This window comes from Achroia grisella, unplaced genomic scaffold (genome assembly GCF_030625045.1).
Source record: "Achroia grisella isolate CSIRO2021 unplaced genomic scaffold, CSIRO_AGI_Agris_v1 utg903, whole genome shotgun sequence".
Lineage (NCBI taxonomy): Eukaryota > Metazoa > Arthropoda > Insecta > Lepidoptera > Pyralidae > Achroia > Achroia grisella.
Window position 1 is genome coordinate 444,144 of NW_026713061.1, and position 21,565 is coordinate 465,708.

At 33.2% G+C, this 21,565-nt stretch overlaps 2 protein-coding genes across 5 annotated transcripts; one reads left to right on the top strand and one right to left on the bottom strand.

Annotated features, from left to right (window-relative positions):
* Positions 1-4,262: 4,262 nt before the first annotated feature.
* LOC131853683 (cullin-3) lies at positions 4,263-17,470 on the top strand. 4 transcript variants are annotated; one of them, XM_059204686.1, is made up of 16 exons: positions 4,263-4,368; positions 4,853-5,018; positions 6,951-7,148; positions 7,625-7,810; positions 8,283-8,486; positions 8,983-9,162; positions 9,645-9,839; positions 10,356-10,532; positions 10,858-11,028; positions 12,583-12,690; positions 13,111-13,235; positions 13,713-13,974; positions 14,358-14,527; positions 14,884-15,022; positions 15,476-15,628; positions 17,375-17,469. In XM_059204686.1, exons 2-15 carry the CDS (start codon positions 4,962-4,964, stop codon positions 15,626-15,628), a joined length of 2,325 nt encoding a protein of 774 aa, XP_059060669.1. In that variant the 5' UTR covers positions 4,263-4,368; positions 4,853-4,961; the 3' UTR covers positions 17,375-17,469. The 4 variants fall into 4 exon arrangements, with proteins under 4 accessions (XP_059060669.1, XP_059060667.1, XP_059060668.1 ...); XM_059204684.1 differs by having other exon boundaries at positions 4,325-4,467; XM_059204685.1 differs by lacking the exon at positions 4,263-4,368 and adding an exon at positions 4,609-4,779.
* A 2-nt stretch (positions 17,471-17,472) lies between these two features.
* On the bottom strand, positions 17,473-21,558 carry LOC131853684 (tectonic-1). Its single transcript, XM_059204687.1, has 5 exons — positions 21,097-21,558; positions 19,967-20,197; positions 19,339-19,477; positions 18,729-18,910; positions 17,473-18,532 (listed from the first exon to the last, which is right to left on the bottom strand). Exons 1-5 carry the CDS (start codon positions 21,556-21,558, stop codon positions 17,480-17,482), a joined length of 2,067 nt encoding a protein of 688 aa, XP_059060670.1. The 3' UTR covers positions 17,473-17,479.
* Positions 21,559-21,565: the final 7 nt, after the last annotated feature.

Here is a 21,565-nt window from a genome sequence, read left to right on the forward strand (position 1 = left end):
CTACCAGACCAGCCTGAGTATAGATTTGGAGATGGTCTGCATAGAGATGGTAGGAAGACTGAAGTTTTGAAGTGATTGAGCTAATAAACAATGCAAATAAAAGAGGAGATAAGACACCACCCTGAGGTACGCCAGCTGACGTAAGGCACCACGAAGACAGAGCGTCATCGATGCGAATACGCTGCCGACGCCCCAACAGGTAACTACGAAACCAGTCAATAGCCGGGGGAGATATGTTGAGAGAGGATAATAGGCCTAATAAGATGTCAAAATCCACAGTATTAAATGCGTTACTGAAATCAAGTAAAGTGAGAACAGTAAGCTGGGAGTTCTCCATACCAAGACGAATATCGTCAGTTATTTTCACAAGAGCAGTCGTATTGTGAAACCAGATTGTAGAGGATTTAGGAGATTATGTCTGGTTAGGAATGAATTAAGCCTTAGTTGAACCAAACGTTCTAAGGCTTTGGATAGGAAAGGGAGTATGGAAATAGGACGATAATCGGCGAATGAGGTAGGAATATTTTTTTTGGGAAGAGGAATAATGAAAGCATCTTTCCAATTGGAGGGAAAGACGCCAGAGGACAAAGACTTATTGAAGAGTAAAGTAATGGAGGGCAAAAGGATATCAAGAATAGGCAAGATCATATTACGACTAACGCTGTCGGTACCTACAGCATTTGAAGAAATTGAAAGCAAACTCTTCTCAACATCTTAATCGGTCAATTGATCAAAGAAAAAAGGAGAGCAGTCAGGGGTGGATAAGAAGGAAAGATTACGTAGTGTATTAGATTTTACAGTAATATCTATAGCAGGAGAAGAACAGAAATGTTGGTTGAGACATTCGATATCCATAGTAACAGGGTTATCATTACTTTTTTCCCAACCCCTAGTGACTTGAGAAATTTCCAGACTTTAGCTGGATCACCGTTTTCAACGGATTTGTGAATGTGGCGTCTTTGTGCTTCTCTACACATCCTATTACAGAGATTCCTGGCGCTGATATAATCATTCCGACATCTGTCAGGGTCTGACCTAAATTTGGACTTAGCTTTATTCTTTTTCAGTATCATAGTCTTGATCTCATCTGTAAGCCAGGGTGCAGGCAAATGCTTAACCCTGACAGGGCGGACAGGAGCATGTTTATTGTAAAGATCTGTAATTAATTTATTAAATCGTTCAACTTGATCGTTTACGTCAGATAGAGTACCAATAGTAGACCAACTACATTCTGAGGCGTCTTTGCGCAAACAGTCCATATCGATAGCACCAAATTTGCGCTGCATAAGGATTTTACGTTTAATTTTAGGAGGACGAATTTTATAGGAGAGGTAAATAAGGTTATGGAAGGAAAAACCATCAGCAGGCAGCTGACCAAAATTAGCGACAAGGTCAGGAGATGAGACAAGGATTAAATCGAGTAAGGAAGGATTGCAGCTAGGAAAGAAATGGGTAGCATTTAGAGGTAGGATATGCAGGTTGCAGGCGTTGACTACAGATTGAAGACGATTTGCCCGAGAGTCATTTTTTAAAAGGCAGGTGTTAAAGTCACCCATAATAATGGTACGACTATAGGAAGGAAGGAGGTTCTCTAGGAGTTGCTCAAATAAGGAAAAATAGTCAACCGTAGGTGACGGGCTATAGAACACTCCTAGAAGAACTTTAGTATGGGAGAGTGTGACTTCTATAAAAAGATGCTCAGGTTCATGGGAAGGATTAGTGCTGAAAGAGGAATTAATCAAAACGAAAGGGATATCGGAACGCAGGTATATGGCAACACCACCGCCACCTCTGCCAGTGCGATCACAGCGAACAAGATGGAAACCAGGTAAAGAGTAGGAAATTGAAGGAAGACACGGCTTTAGCCATGTCTCGGAAATGAAGATAGCGTGAAGATTATTTACGTTAAATGTTGAAAGCATTTCAGGAAAGTGTGCAGGAATACTTTGCGCGTTAATGTGAACGGCATTAAAGTTTCTAGGTACTTCAGAAAAGGTATTATTTAAAATTTCATCAAAGGGAAGAGACGCGCTGTGAAAGCTGTCATCGCTGGTATGATCCTAAATAGAATTAAACGTGTCATCACCATCACTATCAATATACATGTGTGCACAAAAATATAAATACAAAATACAATATATATAAAAAGAAAAACAATAATATACAAACAAAAATTAAACTAATATTCTTCTCTGAGCGTCTACCTGCTAGTAGTTGGAATTTGATAATAAATATATATATGTACATATGAAAAGAGAAATTACATCATAATAATACCAAAAATAACAATAACTTAAAGATTAAATTTAGGTGGCAATATTAAAAACTATGGCTGTATCAATATAATGCCAAATGGGCTAAGTTGGCTATTTTAGTCTAATCTACCATAAATAATTATTTCAATATAACAACTGTCAACGTCAGTGCTGTCAAAGTCATAACTGTCAGAAATGCCGAATCTCAACCAAGTGATTGTTTTTAATGTGGGTTGATAATAGAAAAAGTAAAAATTTTGAAAACGTCACAAGATACAAAGAAAATTAAAAAATACATTAGTTAAATTTATCTACCCACTGAATTTGGTAAAATATAGAACAAACCCTACGTAACTAATACCGCCACCACGACCACTACAACAGTCTCTCTCTCTCTCTCAAAATGCGCTTAGATCGCGTTACAGCTGCCGTATATATAAGCTGGGAAGTTTAGCGTCGTATTATCACACACAACACTCTGAGACAAATTAATGAGCCGGTTTAGGTCGGCACCTGAACTGACTTGATGTTTTTTACCGTCAGTTCCGATGATCAGCACAGCTCCATTTTGTGTCCAGCATGTTAGTAACCATGTAGCCAATGTACCATGTTAGTCGAGCTTCATACCATTTTAGCAAATTCCTGGTAAATTCGTCGAAGTGGGTTAACTGATCTGACTTCTCGCTCATCTTCCTTTATGGTCCGTCCACCACGCCACTGTTGGCCATTAAAAAATAATTAAAAACTGTCCTATACTATCATCCTTTACGGCTGTGGACATGGCATTATCGCCTAATAAAAAACTACTTATAATAGTAGATACGAGGTATATTTCGAACTCATATTCATAATGTAAAAAGAAGGTATAATGTTTACAAGAGTCAAAAATTAAAATAAATAAGTTGAATAAAAGAGAGACATATATAATTAATATTACAACACGTGTTATAACTATTTGATGATCCACCAAATGGTAAACGGTAACCTTCGTCAATAAAGCTATTTACGTCGGTAACATGAACAGCTTTACGAACATTACATTACGATGTTGTAATTAATCGTGATTCATGCACAGCCACCTCAGAGTAAATCCAGTGCTTCTTAACATGTAATTGTACTTCTAATCTCATCCTACAACTGAAACACAGCTTACAAACTACTTAGAGGCTGAAATTGATGAGACTGAGATAACCACGCCGACGACTTTTCATGAAGTCTATCTTGGTCAAATATATTCAAATCGAGCCTTATTAGACCAAGGATATAGGCGTGACATGTGATGAAAATAATATAAATCACTATCAATTCTAAACTGTATTCCATGATTCATTACCAATAGATAGTAGGAATGTCCCTTGCCTCCTATTAGTATATCGTTCAAACCAAGTCAAATGTTTAATAGTGAAGAAGAATCTTATTTACAAATAGTTAACACGAAAATGCCCTTTGTTGACAATGTGTCTTCCTACATGTAATTTATACCTTATCTTCAAATGTTAATTTGCACATTTCATTCATTTCAAAAGACAAATAAAATTTAAATTCTTACTAATAGACTTAAAGGTGATCTTTAAAGAGACCATCCCTTTAAACAATTCTTCCCTTTCGCACAGCAGCACAATTAGTTTCGTAAACTGAAACTAAGATGGCGCTATAATATTATAACGTAAACAAAAAAAATTAATCTAGCAGTCTCATCTAGATTTTTCTTTTATTCCACAAAAAAAAGAATGTTGTAGGATAGTCCAGAATGAAATATGAAAGAACTCCACGCGTAGTAAACAAATCGGTAAAAACTCGGTCAGCAAGTAATCACCACGTAAGTTCAACAGACATAAATATTACTAGCAATACCACAAATTACTAACAAACTCCTTTGCCCGAGTCCAGTAGTTTACGTACTAACCAGTTTCAATCCCAACAGGCAACCGTTCTAGTGATATAACTTGAATTCAATTACGTTAGACAATTATTTTGTTAGTCTAACATATTCCTAAATTGTAAAGTCAAGTTAACATGAATATCAACTAGCAAGTACTTACTGGCAACATTTTATGTTCTTAATTTTAAAATACAAATTAGAAACTTGTCACTTGTCTATGATTTAATAAAAGTAAGGAAATGGAAAATAATCAAATAATTTAAATGTACTTTAAGTAATTACTGAAGTACATATGAGTGAATATTTAAAGAGGAAATAATTATATCATTCGTGAGTTAATAATTTCATATGAAACGTGTGACAATGGTAAAATAATAAATGCGAGCTCAAAATAAGAGTGAAAGAGATGTCCTATTCTTCTGATTGTTCATTGAATGTATTATTTGTCACTGTCACATCACTGCATATTTCTCTTTAATCTTGTCCTCTTTTATAATTAAGTACCTATGGATAATCAATTTCTTTTTACTGCAAAAAATAGTTTATATTAATATATATACATATTAATAAATCAGTCGTATATTTTTTGCACTAATAATGCATAAAGTGCTACCATTAGCAAGCTACATTTCAATGATCTAGGTGTATGATTTGTATCTGTTTACGAGTCAAACGACGTTAGCTTTACATTTTAACAAATAGTTGATATTTTCAGATGTAAAGAGAGTAACGATGAAGTATTTCTGTGACGAAGCACATGAACAGTGAAGAGATTTTTATATGAATTTAGTGTTTTGTTGGTGTGTGAATTTTAACCCATAAAAATGAAGAGTGCATTGCCAAAAGATAAACCTGGCAAAATGAGAATCAGAGCTTTTCCTGTAAGTAATAAAAGCTCTCTATTTTTACATACAATATAAAATTCAAACCTAATTCATAGCTTTTTTCATGTGTTATTGAAGCACTGGTCAGTGTATATTGCATGTTGTATTTTTTTTTTAATAATTGTATCATTTAATAATATAAACTGCATTGCAATTGCATTATGGATATGCTAAATGTATATTATGATGTTGTCACTCTCTCATAATGCATGATGCATGTGAAACTTTGAGTCATAATACAAATTATAGGTGTTTTGCTTTGATGTATAATAATTCGTGCAAATATTACAGTACAATGTTTTATGGATAGCTCAAAATTAATAAAAAATGTTATATAATTGCGATTAATCCCCACATGTTATATTAGCTCTTTAAGTATTACTATGCCCTATGCATGCATGTATGTATGTATGTAAATTGTATGATCAGTGTGTATTCTGTCATGCATAAAAATCACAATATGATAAAAAAATTGTAAATAGTTGCCTTTCATCATATCTGTAATAGTGAGAATGTACAAAATCTTGATCTATTTATAAATAAATAAATATATGGCAACTATTTTCCAACAAAATTTTAAAATTGGAAAAAGTTACTTCACATATATTTGTGTTCAATATGTCATTTAAACATAATTATATTTTGACAAGTGTGAAAACCAATCAAAAGTTGAAATATTATTATTTTCATATTGTTATTATTTAATATTTTGTTACTTCTGTTTTAAATTTTATCAATGTCTATATAATTTACAAAAGTGTTAAAAATAGACAAAATGACAAGAAAATTTCAAGTGTGGAACTATTCTGAACCATATTATCAAATGTATCCTGATAAATGGGTTGGTATATAATTGATGTAACAGTGGCAAGAGGCATACTAATACTCTATTACAGATTTGTCATAACCACTTAAGTATATTAGATAAAACAGTTATTCATGCATTGTAACATACAATGAGGTAATGTACTAAATAACAGCAAGTCTATTAAATATATATTAATTAAGGATATATATATGTATATATATACAATGAATAAATATATATATAATACATCTGTAAATATAATGAATTTATGAAAATATTAATATAGTTTCATGAATATTTGAAAATTATATATTTATTTAATAATAATCATCATCATTATCTTTATTTTTCTCTAATAATAGTCTGATACAGTTTCTGGTTATAATAGAATTAAGAATGCCTTATTCAAGCCATGTTTACAACTTACTTGGTGAAGAGATCCACTCTCAGCTATCCTGTTATAGCTTTTATCAGTAAATTATTACAATAAAAATCAAGCTTATGGATGAGGAAGTTACATATCAAAAATAATTGTCGGGCCCTGACATACAGTACCTTGTGAATGAATGGAATGTCACTATTTCTTTGGAATATCATACAATAATTATCCACTTTTAAAACATTAAATAACTAAATTTTCTACAATATATGCCACCATACAATTTAATTACAATAAATAAGTTTTTTCTCGACCCTTAAGGTCCTTACAAGTGACCATTCTTCAATATCAAATCATTATATTAAAATTGCAGTATTTCAATATAAAATCATGATCTCATTCTTAATCTGTAACTCCTCTATCTGTGTGTAAGGTGAACCACCCTTCAAGATGCTGTGGGTTTTATTATTAGCATTTCATAGGTTACAATCACATTAAACATCCTTAGAGATCTATAAAGTAATTACTAATATTTGGAGTGCTATTTACTTCTTTCTACTTAACTGTTCATTATAATGTGGTTGATACCTTAAAAGCATTTACATACATTTATTTAGTGTATATTAAACATACCACTCACTCTACCACCACCACAACTGTTCTGTCAAGAGTGTATTGAAAAAGAAGAATATATAAACATACTGTGTATCATTTAAATTTTTTATACTAATCTAATTTGCAGATGACTATGGATGAAAAGTATGTGGAGAGTATATGGAGTTTACTAAAAAATGCAATACAAGAAATTCAAAAGAAAAATAATTCAGGTTTATCTTTTGAAGAACTCTATCGTAATGCCTATACTATGGTCCTCCATAAGCATGGGGAAAGGCTATATACTGGACTGAAGGAAGTTGTAACTAATCATCTTGAAACCAAGGTATATTTTTATACAATTATTTTATACATATAATTAGTAAAAATCACGGGATCTTACCTATGCGGGCAGACATATGCGTCTACCTTCACACATCTTCGTTTGTTGCTACTACTGGAAATATAAATATACTATATATCTGCCCATAAAAAGATTTCATTTTCCATCTACCCGCTGCTCTTCAGTTTACCCGTGATCATGGTGGTTGAAACACTACCGAAATATTGGGAACACAGCAAATAAATATAAAACGTGGTAAGATCCCGTGATTTTTACTAATTATACGTATAAATAATGACCGCGTCAAGTTTAAAACAGTATATAAATGATTTTATACTTCCAAATAAGCTCTAATTTTGATAATTCTTTTTGCAATTGTCATATTGATTTGAAACTAATGCTAATCAAGTGTATTTATGTTTATTTATAGTGTTCAATTGGAGGATTTATTTACATTGTATATATTTTTATTATTTTAGGTCAGGAAAGATGTGATACATTCATTAAACAATGGTTTTCTTCAAACATTGAACAACGCCTGGACTGACCACCAAACTAGCATGGTCATGATCCGTGATATACTTATGTATATGGACAGGGTATATGTACAGCAAAATGAAGTGGACAATGTGTACAATCTAGGACTAATCATTTTTAGAGATCAGGTAATGAAACTACTATCATATATAAGTTATTTTAAACAATATTCAAATTATTATTTATATACCTTTTCTATTATTAATATCCCATATCACCCAGATATTAAAACATTTATTTAAGATCGAAAAGATTTTTTATTAATTTATTGTAAAAAAACTGTCAGGATACATCCAATAATTTTAGTGAAGTAGATGTTGTAACAAGTCCTCTGTTTCGGTACCACAGTCTCACCTACATCAGCTGCCAAACAGCTCTGTTTGTAAGCTCTGTTTGAAAGTAAGCTAAGGCAGCCAATATATAGAAAGAATTGACAATGCATTAGTAAAATCACGGGTGTCACATAACATGATTCTGTGGTGCTGTTCATATATATATATCACATAATGTTCAATAGGGCGTCAGCTTATTTTATCACATACTGTCAGATATGGCGTCAGTTTGTTTGCCATTCCAATTATATAAAAGCATATTTGCCAGGTCGTCCGTTACGGGTCGATTCGTGACCACTTACGTCAGACTCTCCTGGAAATGGTGGCGCGTGAACGTCGGGGGGAAGTTGTTGACCGGTTGGCGATACGCAACGCCTGCCAGATGCTTATGGTGCTCGGCATTAATTCCCGGGCTGTGTATGAAGAAGATTTTGAAACGCCATTTCTACACCAATCTGCTGAGTTTTATAGGGTGAGTTAGACTTTTGTAATTCACTGTTGATTATGAAAGAAATTCTAAAATTAACAAAAGGACATGGGACAGTCAGTCATCATTATTTAAAAATGTATTTATAATAATACTAAATTTCTCTGTACATTATGTATCAAAAAAAAAGTAATACTTATGTGGTGCCTCTATTTTTAATTGTCTAATTGTAAAGAAATGAAAAAAAAAGCATATTATAATCGGAAAGAGTAATAGAAGAATGGTGGTTATTCTTAAGTACATTTCTTAGTCCATTCATGTCATTTTTCTTAATCAGTAAGCTTTGAACAGAGCCATATCAAAAAGTATAATATAAACAATTTCATTACTAGTATTTAGGTACAAAATAGTTTTAAGATATTGTATATTGGGATTTATCAGGAAGTTTTATTCTTTTTAAGTAATCAATAGGCATTTTATGTTGATATTTTTAAATTCATACTTTATTTTTTAAAGTAGGATAAAATTTGTCTGGTTGTAGATGGAATCTCAAAAGTTCTTGGCAGAGAACAGCGCGGCAGTGTACATCGCGCGCGTGGAAGCCCGTATCAGTGAAGAGGCAGAGCGCGCCCGCCACTATTTGGATGAGACTACTGAGCCACGGGTAGTTGCCGTGCTGGAACATGAACTCATCGAGCAGCACATGAAGACCATTGTAGAGGTAAACATATTTATATATTTCAGAAGGCAGGAACAATACATCCATAAAAGTGTTAGTCATTTTTCCGTCCTGTAAATTTAATATCAGAATTTAATTACATATACGAAAATTGATAATGGGCTATGTAGATCTTCAATACCGAGCAGCTGAATGAATAAGTGTATTTGAGTAATCATCCCTTGACCAAAAGGTTTTATATTAAGTAATTATTTTATTTACAGGTAGCATTTACCTAGTTACTGTTGTTATTAGTAACTATTGTAATATGACCATTTAAAGTTGTTTTATATTAAGTAATTATTTTATTTACAGGTAGCATTTACCTAGTTACTGTTGTTATTAGTAACTATTGTAATATCAAAGCATACAATCCTACTTACATTTTCAGTGACTGAAACTGTCGGTATATCAATAAAAATTAGTTACCATAAGGTACTTAAGGTGAGTTAAAAATATATTGATTACTATGGTCGCGTCCGCAGATGGAGAACTCTGGCGTAGTGCATATGCTTATGCATACCCGCACCGGCGAGCTGGCGTGCGTGTACAAGCTGCTGTCGCGCGTTCCCGACGGACTGCGTACTGTCGCTGATGCAGTCTCGGCACACCTCCGCGAACAGGGGCGCGCGCTCGTCACCGACAATCACAACAACACCAACGCCATCACTTTCGTGCAGGTACGATGTAAAACACGAATCGTTACACCTGCAACTACAATAGTGAGCACGAACGCACTTCTATGCTAATATAATATATATATAATAATATTATAAAGCTGAAGAGTTTGTTTGTTTATTTGAACGCGCTAATCTCAAGAACTATGGATTCAAAAACAAAATTATTTTTGTATTGGATAGTCCATTTGTCAAGTAAGGCTTTAAGCTATATAACATTACGTTACGACGAGTAGGAGCGGAGCTGCAATGAAAAATATTGCAAAAGGTGGGGAAATGGAAACGCAAACGAAGTTGCGCGGGTCAGCTGGACTCGAATAACCACAACAACACTGTCACTTCTGTGTCTGCACTCACTCACATTCATTCTCACACTCAGAAGACCGTTACTATCAGCTCTAACATATACACATACATATATATGTCCTCGTCTACATATCTACGTGTACAACCATGCACAAGTAACTTTGCAATTCCTAATTGATCTTCACTTTATTAATTTGTACTTTTTTGTTACAGAATTTACTTGATCTCAAAGCAAGATTTGATCACTTTTTGCAGAATTCATTCAATAATGATAAGATATTTAAACATATGATTGCTTCTGACTTTGAATATTTTCTTAATTTAAATAATAAATCCCCTGAGTTCTTGTCGCTATTCATCGACGGTAAACTGAAAAAAGGAGAAAAAGGCGTACGTATAAATATTTATTAGTATTGGTAACATTATTTACTAAATATGAACACAGTAATATACATATTGTAATAGATTCCTTAGGGCATAACATAGTAGCAACACCAGTGATGCTATTATCAGTATTATATTATTTAATTATTATTGAACTTAAAAAAAATAATGCTTCTCTATATCATCCTTAATTATAAAAATTTAGCAACTTGCTCCCAATGGGTGTACTGTATATGATAGCGTTTGTGTATGTATCCATATTATTATTTAAAAAAAGATAAATATTTTTATTTTATACTTGTCATCTACTATTGTTTCATACCTGTTCCAGATGAGTGAACAAGAAATTGAGGCAGTTCTTGACAAAACAATGGTGCTTTTCCGTTTTCTTCAAGAAAAAGATGTATTTGAACGATATTACAAACAACACTTAGCCAAGCGACTGTTGCTCAATAAATCTGTGTCTGATGATAGCGAGAAGAATATGATCTCCAAACTGAAGGTATGTAGCATTTTATGTCGAGACAAACTTCTTAGGATTCTATTGATTCACCAGGCAGTACCCAGGATTTAAGACCCGAGCGAAAGTTTAAGAGGCAAGTGCCAGTCGGCGTGCTTAGTAAGCTTAGTGCCAGTAGGTGGCGGACATACAGCAACACTTGCACTTACTGTTTTTCTGTGTTTCTGTCTCTCTCTCTCTCCAACGAGTTAGACTTTGTACAGAGTTGTCTGCGCGACCTCTGTCTGACCTGTTCCAGCTGTAAAGCAGCTGACTTTGTAAGCTGTGTTTGAGATAAGGAAGTGAAATGAAGGCATGGAGGCATCACAACTTAGTTTGACACATAACTCATGTCACAGGCGTCACATGCTAATGTGGCCGTGGCGAGACAGTTACCAATTACAATGAAGTGTGCCGTCAACTTCGTTACCATTCCAGTTGCATTAAAAACAATTTTTTATTTTGTACAAAAAAAGGAATGATGAAAATCCCTATACTAATTAACAAGAATAAAATGAAAACCAACCTAAAAAACTTAATAAATACCATCCAAAACAATAACTTGGCTGCATCCGAAGCTAGCTCTGCGAATATTTCATGGAATAGAGCTTGGATGATGATATATTCTATTTTACATGCATTACTAACACATACCAAAAAAATACACTTTGTAATTAATTATAATTCATAGTATTATGATTGATTCTTGCCTTTCCCAGAAAGAAGGTATGTTAAGAGATGTGGAACCACGAGACTTTCACTGTATGATTGGTGATGTCTCTCAGATTGAGAATTCAGTCAGTTATTTATGATGTGTCTTCCTTGCCCTCGCCCTACCCACATTCTGCAAAATTCTTTACCATTACCCATAAACAATAACTTGTGAGTGTTTCGAACTTTTTATACAAGTTCATTGTAAGTTCTATTATACAAAATCATGCTTAAAGTCCTTTGCATTTAGTTTATTCTTTGCTATGTTCCTTTTATTTCATTTCTTGCAACAACTAAATATAATATTGTTAAAAGGTGTAGAGTTTTTAATTAACAGGTTCTTGAACAAGTAAAGAATTTTGCAGAAAAGACTTTAAGCAGGATTTCTTAAAACTGTATGGCATAGTTATATGGTGTAATAGTTTGGTAGTGTCAAATGTCTCCTACTGAAAAGCAAGAGTGTTATCTGTTTTGTCACATTAGGTACTGCGCCTATTTTTAAAGTAACGTGGGATTTTAGCCTTAAGTCAGGGCATTTTATTATCCTAGTTTTACCCCCGGTACAGTGTGGATTATGCGTCGTTTAGTCGTAATTGTTTAGAAGCCTACTTAATAATATTGATAATGAGTAAGCAAGAAAAGATTTTTGAACAGGAGTGTGAACCTTCTAGCATCAAAATGGCCCTAGGTTTAGTTTGTTTTTAAAATAACAATTTAATCCGGCATTTAAATATTTCCGTAGACTTTATGATAGTACCAATCCTCATAAGATATACAAAATCATCCAACTGTCTATAATTAATAATGAAAATTAGGCTGTGTAATAATAATAATTTAAATTTCCAGACTGAGTGCGGTAGCCAGTTCACATCCAAACTTGAAGGCATGTTCAAGGACATGACAGTTTCCAATACCATCATGGAAGAATTTAAAGAGCATGTGCTGTCAACCGGGGTGAGATATGAACAAAATAATTAAATATACTCAACATTTTTTAAGTGAATAGAATGACCTAATAAATATTTGCCTATATTCTTTTCACCTCCAAATACTGTATGTGTGCCCAATGACGGCGGCCTTAAACTTGGTGATAAAAAACAATACATACTTTAACATTTGTAATATTAGAATAGACAAAAGATACGTTTTTACTGTATATGATATTAATAATATAGAAGATTATTGTCAACCTGACAAGACAGACAAGTTTTCTGATCATGTCCCAACATTCCATAATATCGGTCCTGCCTAAAACAAACCTTTGGATATATGGTTGTTTATATTGCTTTAAGTCATGAGGTCTTAATTTAATTAGACAAGCTTATTCTTAGGGAGACAATACAACAAATAATTAAAAATCCGATTTGTCAGCAGACCAATCTTCATGGGGTAGATCTGTCCGTGCGAGTACTCACTACTGGACTGTGGCCGACACAGAGCGTCACGCCCAAGTGTAATATACCCATCGCACCTAGAAATGCTTTCGATGTCTTTAGAAGGTACGTACAGAATATTTATATGATCTTTATCAGAGCGAAACTATTGAAAATCATATTTATGATAGTATTTTATCACATATAAAATTAAAGAACGCAGACTACAGAGTTATAGCATCTTAGGAATAGTGAAATATGAGAAGACCTGATCATCTCCAATAAGAGTTCCTGATATTTCGGCAGTATTTCAACCGCCACAATCGCGGTTATACTGTAGAGCAGGAGGTAGATGGTAAATAAAATCTTTATCATTTTATATATGTTTTTAAAACTTTTGTTACAATTTTTTTTTTATTTGGATCTCCAAGTATATAAGGGTGGTACTTGTTAAGCGAGTGTTAGGTTAGGTTACATTTGAGTGTATACTGCATGGTTTATTACTATAATCAATGTTCATATACTACTTACTTAATACATACATCCTTACAATGGCACTTACATAAATACTTAAGCAAGTCGGTTTCCCTGTTCGGCGGGCAGCTTCTACCTGGCGAAACACTCGGGGCGGCAGCTGTCGCTGCAGCCGCAGCTGGGCAACGTGGACCTGCACGCGACGTTCCGCGGGGCGGCGGCGGCGGGCGGAGGCCCGGCCTCCCCGCCGCGCTCGCCGCGCGACCAGCACGAGGCGCCGCCTGCCGCGCCCGCTCCCGCTCCCGCCCCGCGACGACACATCATACAGGTCTCGCCCTTCCAGATGTGCGTGCTGCTGCTCTTCAACAAGCGCGAGAGGCTCACTTACGAGGTACGCCCATAATATTTTTGTTTATTTTGTACGAAGCTATGGAATTTGTTGGGATGACTAGTAAGCGATGCTCGTGTCAGGTACATCCCGTTCTTCCATATATGTGGTGTAAGTGTTTTTTACATACATGCATAATTTTAAAGAAATACAAATTTAGATTAGATTTTAATGAATCTGTTATGTTGTTAAATAGAAATGCAATACGCTGCACAAATATTTAGACCCCAATAAACGTGACAAAATATTAGACCCCAGTAATTGCTCCTAAACAAGTGGTGTATTTAAAGATATGCTGTATAATCTTAATAGAAAACTGTAATAGGAATATTATTTTATATACTATGAGTATGTTTGTTTGTGTTATGATATCCTCACAATTACAGGAAATACTCAACGAGACTGATATTCCGGAGAAGGACCTCGTCCGCGCACTACAGTCGTTAGCGATGGGAAAACCAACACAAAGAGTACTCATTAAACATCCCAAGACTAAGGAAATAGAACCATCTCATCAATTCTACGTTAACGATGCCTTCACGTCTAAACTGTACAGGTATAGCATTATAATATGAATAATTATCATAAATATAGTAATTGTTTGTTTTGGTATATGCACGATTCAATGTCATAAAGCATGAAAAGTAAAACTAATTGAAAAATTAATAAATGTATTTTAAATTAAATGTTATGAGTACATATATGAATGAAGATAGTTGACAAAAACTAATAATTTCCCATCATCATTCATTTTTGTTGTTCAAATATTCAAAATAGTCTAAATTCATTATATATGTAAATAATATATACGTTTTTAATTAATTTATTTTATTTTACTGTATATGTAATATATCAAATATTTTATTTTATTATTTCGTTCCAATATATATTATTATTATGTGTATGATCTAGAGTGAAGATCCAAACAGTAGCAGCTAAGGGCGAATCAGAGCCCGAACGACGAGAGACACGCAACAAAGTGGACGAGGATCGTAAACATGAAATCGAAGCGGCCATCGTGCGCATAATGAAAGCCAGAAAGAAAATGGCGGTAAGTTTTGTACATTCTTATCGACATTATTATATATGTGCAAGTTATTGTTTCTTTAGTTATCTCTCAGACTTGTTAAGACGACATAAATTTAGTAAATCTATAGTATTTGAGATAAAGTAAAACATAGTTAATTTATTACCACCATTTAATTATAACATACACATTTAAATTGTTACCATAGAGTCACCTACTTCAGTCGTTGTAATCTGTGTTTCGCTTGAAGGGTGAGGCAGTGCCACTGTATATGAGGCCCGACATCTTGGTGTGTCAATGATGCTGTTCATGTATATAGCTGACGGTTACCACTTACCACCAAGAGGGCCGACAGTTTGTCGACCATTCCAATTACAGAAAAAAATCCTATTTCACAATAAATACTAGGGAGGTAAGGTTTGACAAGATTTTTAATTAAATCACATTAGCAAATTATTATATAATGAATTCTTTTAGCACACGTTGTTGGTGGCGGAAGTGACAGAACAGCTCCGCGCACGGTTCCTGCCATCTCCAGTAGTTATCAAGAAACGCATCGAGGGACTCATCGAGCGCGAGTATCTCGCGCGTACGCCGGATGATCGCAAAGTTTACACTTACGTCGCATAGGTTCGTAGCGAGAATACAGAGATAAATGCTATGTCCACACCTAACGAGACTTACTTGGTATAATGACTCGTATTAAATTAGGCAATTAATACTTCACTCCATGGAATCTCATTTGTGATTGATTAAATTACTTGTACAATAATTATCAAAAATTGTCACAGTTAACGCCCAGCGACTATGGACCGCATTTCTTCCGTCTGTTACTTTAGTTCTTAGAATTGAGTATGTATAGTCCTGCACTTCATTATTGTGTAAATTACACGAATTTATAAAGGTGCTTAAGTCGGTGCAGTCAACAATTATAATAAGAGACACACTGCACAGACAAAATATGCATACTCGTTTTGAAATGAACTCTATTATTAATAAACTAATGATAAGATTTCAAAGTAGTAATTAGTCTTGAACCTGTTAAAATAACTATGCAGATAAAAATCACCGAGCAGTGCAAACTTTTTTTTCTTCTTACATTTTCCATATCACAGAGAACCTAGTGCGATATAATGTGCGGTGTAATGATGTTTAACCCCTATCTTATTTCGAATAAATTTAGACCCTAGCCTCTCGTAAACATTACTGGACAAAGTAATAGGTTTGTACAGAATTTAAAAAAACAATCCATATAGTGTGATCGTATTTGTGTGTTCTTTAACCCTATCGACATAAGTGCTAGCACTTAATATCTCTAATAACATATATATAATGTTATGATTATTGGAATTAGGGTCTGAAACACACCTTTAATTTTATTGAATTAGATTGCAAAATAAAACTATGTCTAAAATGTATAAACTATTAAGTAATATCTTTAAAATAACATTACATAAATTAAATCGAATATTATAGAATTTTATAATTATTTAAATATACTTATTTGTTTAAATTTAAATAGGCACATTATGCGGACTCCCTTCGCAGCGTATCAGTGTCAGTAGTAATTATGGCCAAAATCTATTTTGAGATTATCTGAAATGTTAAACCTATGGGACTCCCGGTTCATGCATCTGATTCGTTGGGTCGATTTTTGTCACTCGATACTGGTATGTAATGTTTCGTAAGTAGTAGATAAAGTATAAACAACTTTAAAAGGGGATACAATATATTCATAAGTAATAGTACTAAGAAACTATAATAGATCAACCGGGTTCGTTTTTTCTAATACACTAAAATAACAGCTAGTATTTGCCTTAATTTATCGTTATTATTAAATGGAAAGGGTTACATTCCTGTTAGATGCTTACTTCGATATACTTTTTCGTAATATTTTTAAAACACGTTTTTATTTAACCGGCCCCAGCACGTAGCACTCGATTCTTAGCAAGTTCCCTTAAAAATAAATAATATCTATCAATATCCTGACTCTTTGTAAGTCTTTATACAGTGTGGGTCTCGTGAGGTGTAATAAACATAGCTATATGTACTTCCTGTACATCAGGTTCAGTAGACGTCTATAAAATGTATGTTATGAATGGAGAAGTATAAAATAGGATTAATCAAAAATAAAAATTGATTTTGTTAATGTAAAAATATTGTAAATAGCGGTAACTTTAGTTCCGAATTGCGTACGGCAGCTATTATGTTGGTGTTTCTCATTTACTGAATCAGCTATATTAAAAACTTCTTTTCTAACCTAGATCTTTCAATTTATACTTTGTTACCCGTTGTTGACGTATTTTTACAAAGACTTCTAACCACTTCTAACACATGGGTACAATGGCAGTATCCTAAAATGAGTTTTATTTTCAGGCCATGAATCTCAAGCCCTTGAAAGGTGGATGCCAAGTTAGAAGTGATAGAAGTAACAAAAGTATTTAAATTATTTCAAAATAAAATTAATAGTTATATCACAAGTTATTTTATTTGATAAGTTGTAAATAGCAGTACAAAGTAAACAACAAGGTACGGTACGTGATAACCATTGATTGAAGATCCATTGGAAGGAAAAGGGAAAAAGAAATCGTCTGGCAAGTGAATATTCAATTGTGGCCCCGCTGCATATTCATATGCACTCGGCTTTGTTTGGTCTATGAATATTGTGTCCACAGTTAATACTGTAGAAATGTCTGTGATTTCAACGTTCATACTTATATTTCTAATATTTGTGTCCAGTTTAGCAGTTAATAATTTTGCACCATCCTTTTCGCTGATGTCGGCATAAGATAATATTAATGAAATCCCAGTTATTATATTGTAACAATTTAGTTTTGAGTTTTGTGTATCATAATCACCATAAACAATATTTTTATCAGGAATGTTTTTTTGCAATGGAATCCATTCGTCGTCTTTAACGTTAAGTGAATTTCCATAGGGGGATATAACAATATTATGTTGCAATCCTAACAATTCATGTATACTATCTTGAAGTGTTTTACAAGTCTCTCTATCACTGTAAGCAGTAACGTTAACAGCATGTTGATAACGACATTTCATTCTTTTGTTAAACTGGAAAGTTACTAAATTATTAGTAACATTTGAGAATATACATTTTCCATTTTTATTTGTAGGATAGGATAGGTAAATCTTGTTTGTTGATGTGTTATTAAAAAAATTATAACTGTGATTACTTTCTGTCAATGATATTAATATAGGTAGACCACTCACATAACCAGGATTTCCACTTACTTTAATGATCTTATCTATCGTTTCATTGGTGATTACAAATCTTATGTCAATTTTTTGTTGTAAAAATGGTATGGCTGTCGATATTTCCTGTATATACAGTTTTATGGTTGCATTAATTATCTTTGATTCATAATAATAAAAAATATAATCAAACTGAAATGCAATGTTCTTGCAGTAACTGTCAGAACATAATGGCTCATGTAAAGTTTTGTTATAAGGTACACACTGCATATCGTTACACGCAATAATAGTCCAATTAACACAATGAAGATTTGTACAATTCTGAAAAAAATACAAATCACATTATGGAAGAAGTACTACACAATAGTATTACAGAAAAAAAAATCACTTCACATAATAATTTCAATAAGAAGCATCTCTCACTCTCATACATAACAATCTAGCTTCAGTCACTCTAAGTCTTACTTACAATAATTATTCAATGATATTCCTTATCTAAATCTATTTATATAATTACCATATTGAGAGTTATCGACGAATTTTTTACAACACTAATGAGGCTCACGTCTTCTGAAGCCTTCAGAATATGAAACATTTCGAGATCCTTTAAATTAACTTTACAAGTTACTGTTTCGTCAATTAAAAATTTTATAGGTCTTCTACCCGTACAATAATTGTTCACAATAGGCCATGGTAAATCTGAAATAAATGTTTATTGAATAATCTAGTCTTTTTCGAGATACAATCAAAAGTACTGTTTTAATGGTGATGCATTCGTATTTAAAAAGCTAGGATTTTTTTTATAGAATAGATACTGTGGATAAGTGTTTAGGCCTGGGTCCCACTATCGTCCTACTGGACCAGTGTCAACTATAGAAGAGAATTTAACCTATTTGTACTAGTGTTTGCTTAGTCTCTAATTGAAAGTAATTTTTTGTTATTACTAAAATAGCGTCATACAGGCTGTATTATATAGCCTAGGGTCTATCTCTGATACCTCATAAGTTTCAAATGGTTGTTAACTTGACTGAGCTATTGTTATACCTTCATGTTTTCAAGCACTTTGTATTTGAAGTAAAGGAAATTAACAGTGTAAGCAGTAATATTAAGCAATAATAGTGATTTACCCATGTATCTTATATTTCCATTTTTGAGAACCCACAATGGATCTCCATAATAATAAGGCTGCATTTTAAACACGTTCACATGTCTATGTTTAATATCCATGTGCCATTTGTAAGATCTATCAATTGCAGTGGCATCATACTGAAAAATACAAACAAGACCCTGAGTTTTTTTCTTACAAAATCAAATCTGCATCTAACATTACAATTGATTCCAGATATTTTAAAAGAACCAAGAATAATGATTCTATAAAAAACTTGTTCATTAGATGTTTAATCGCAATTGAAAGAATTATAAAGTATACAATTAAATGACATTCTTAAATTAGCTATTGATCTTATTAAGCATGCATGTTTTCTGTACATGCAAAATTAAACATCAAATTATATACCCAAGATGAAATAGAAATCATATTTCAAAGCGTTAAAAACCAATACATCATATACCTACACACCAATTACACCATAGATACAAGTTGACGTCAATATGATATACACTTTCTTATCAAATCTGATTTGTGAAGTTTGCATATAATCAAATGGACAGACAAAAGTATTGCCTTATATGTATATATAGATGTTTATCTAATTTCTTTTATAAAAGTACAATAAATTCTGTTTACTAACTTACCGTTTGTATTTTGATGTTCCGTTTAACGGGTAAATTGCTTTTGACAACACAAAATAAATTTGCAACTGTATTACTTCTAGATAGTGCATACATGTTTGTGGTATCAGGATAGCAAGAGTATCCACTTTGTTCAGTATTTCTGTTTATGTTTTCGTTACAAATAACAAACATCTTTATATCACTATCTGAACAATCGCTATCACAGCAACAATTAATATCACACACTTTGTACTGAAAAACAATTTAAGGGTATACTAATACGTAGGTGCCTTGACTTGTTTTTTTATTGGATGATATGGTGGCATGCGATGTCGAAGCACCAGTGGAGAATGTTAGAACGTGCATAAAGTCAAATCAATTACCTACCACGACAGTTTCCTGAGGAAGGAGGAGGTAGGTCAACCTGACAGTAAGTAATAATTGGGACATTAGGTACCCAGTAATAATTACCTTCCCTCCAAAATGAATATGAATATCGAAATAAAATAAAACTAACATGTACGTACAGATTGAAAGGCTGAAAAGGCTCTGAATAAACAAACTACTATTATACTTTATGGTGTAGTCTGAGACATCATTAATTGTCGACGTTGAGGTAAACTTAACACTTAACATTCCCAAATTTCGCTGGCTATATTTAAACCAACGTGGCAGGCCTCAAACATACCGCCGTTTCTTAAATGAGTTGATTAGTTATCAAAATTTCCATCGGAAACTCGGTAAGAAATATAAATTAACACAAAGTTATTTGATATCGACCAGATTTGAACTTACGGTCGAGTAAACCATTATATCACGACGACCTTCAACACTATGGAACTTCCCTTAAATTATTATTGATTAAGGTGAAGGCGCCGCAGTATACTCGTAAATATGGCGGCGCATAATTTTAATCGTTTAATTATTAAGCTTTTATTCTTATATGAAAGTATCTGAACACTCGCGCCTGGGGATTAGTTGTAAAATTGAGATCATTGAGAATTTACTCAATTAGCCGAATTTCTTAAAGAGAGTTAAGTAGTTTCGGAGTTCATTTCGGGCAGAAATCGTGGGTACAGATTTGTATATATAGGTACATATGTACATATAAAGACAACAATTATTACAAATTATCAGAGGTTGATATTTACCATTAAGTTACATCTGCATTCCATATCAATATTTCTCTTTGGTAGCTTTGGTATCGTTGTAATATTTTTTTCATAAATTAATGTTGTCTCGGTTTCATTTGCAATTTCTGTAGTGGAGTAAACTACATCTGTATTGGTCACATTATCCTCGTATAGTTCATCCGCCACTGTAGTTGAATAATCTGTGCTAGTTTCTAATGGCACTTCTGCCAATGTTGAATTATTGATTGGCGAAGAATTAGCTCTCTTTAGAGTTGCAGGGTAATAAAAGGCATGACGCTTTTGAACAAAATTTTTAAACATAACTTTATTTAAGTGTTTCTTGTGACTAGTAATATTGAGATCAAATATGTTTTTTAAATCTTCATCTAGCTGCATATTGTTCTCATCAATATAATCCATAAAACTAAATTGAATTAATATAGATAATACTGTAATACCAAGGTACGCCATTATCTTCATTTTTTTT

What these genes read in the sequence shown, in the direction of transcription:
- LOC131853683 (XM_059204683.1), top strand. Translation starts at nt 5,797, where the DNA reads ATGACAAGAAAATTTCAAGTGTGGAACTATTCTGAACCATATTATCAA. An exon ending in AGCATGTGCTGTCAACCGGG is followed by an intron (nt 12,691 to 13,110) that starts GTGAGATATGAA and finishes ATTTGTCAGCAG; the next exon opens with ACCAATCTTCATGGGGTAGA. An exon ending in AAGCCAGAAAGAAAATGGCG is followed by an intron (nt 15,023 to 15,475) that starts GTAAGTTTTGTA and finishes GAATTCTTTTAG; the next exon opens with CACACGTTGTTGGTGGCGGA.
- LOC131853684 (XM_059204687.1), bottom strand. Translation starts at nt 21,558, where the DNA reads ATGAAGATAATGGCGTACCTTGGTATTACAGTATTATCTATATTAATT. An exon ending in AATGCAGATGTAACTTAATG is followed by an intron (nt 20,198 to 21,096) that starts GTAAATATCAAC and finishes ATTGTTTTTCAG; the next exon opens with TACAAAGTGTGTGATATTAA. An exon ending in CGTCGATAACTCTCAATATG is followed by an intron (nt 18,533 to 18,728) that starts GTAATTATATAA and finishes TATTTTTTTCAG; the next exon opens with AATTGTACAAATCTTCATTG.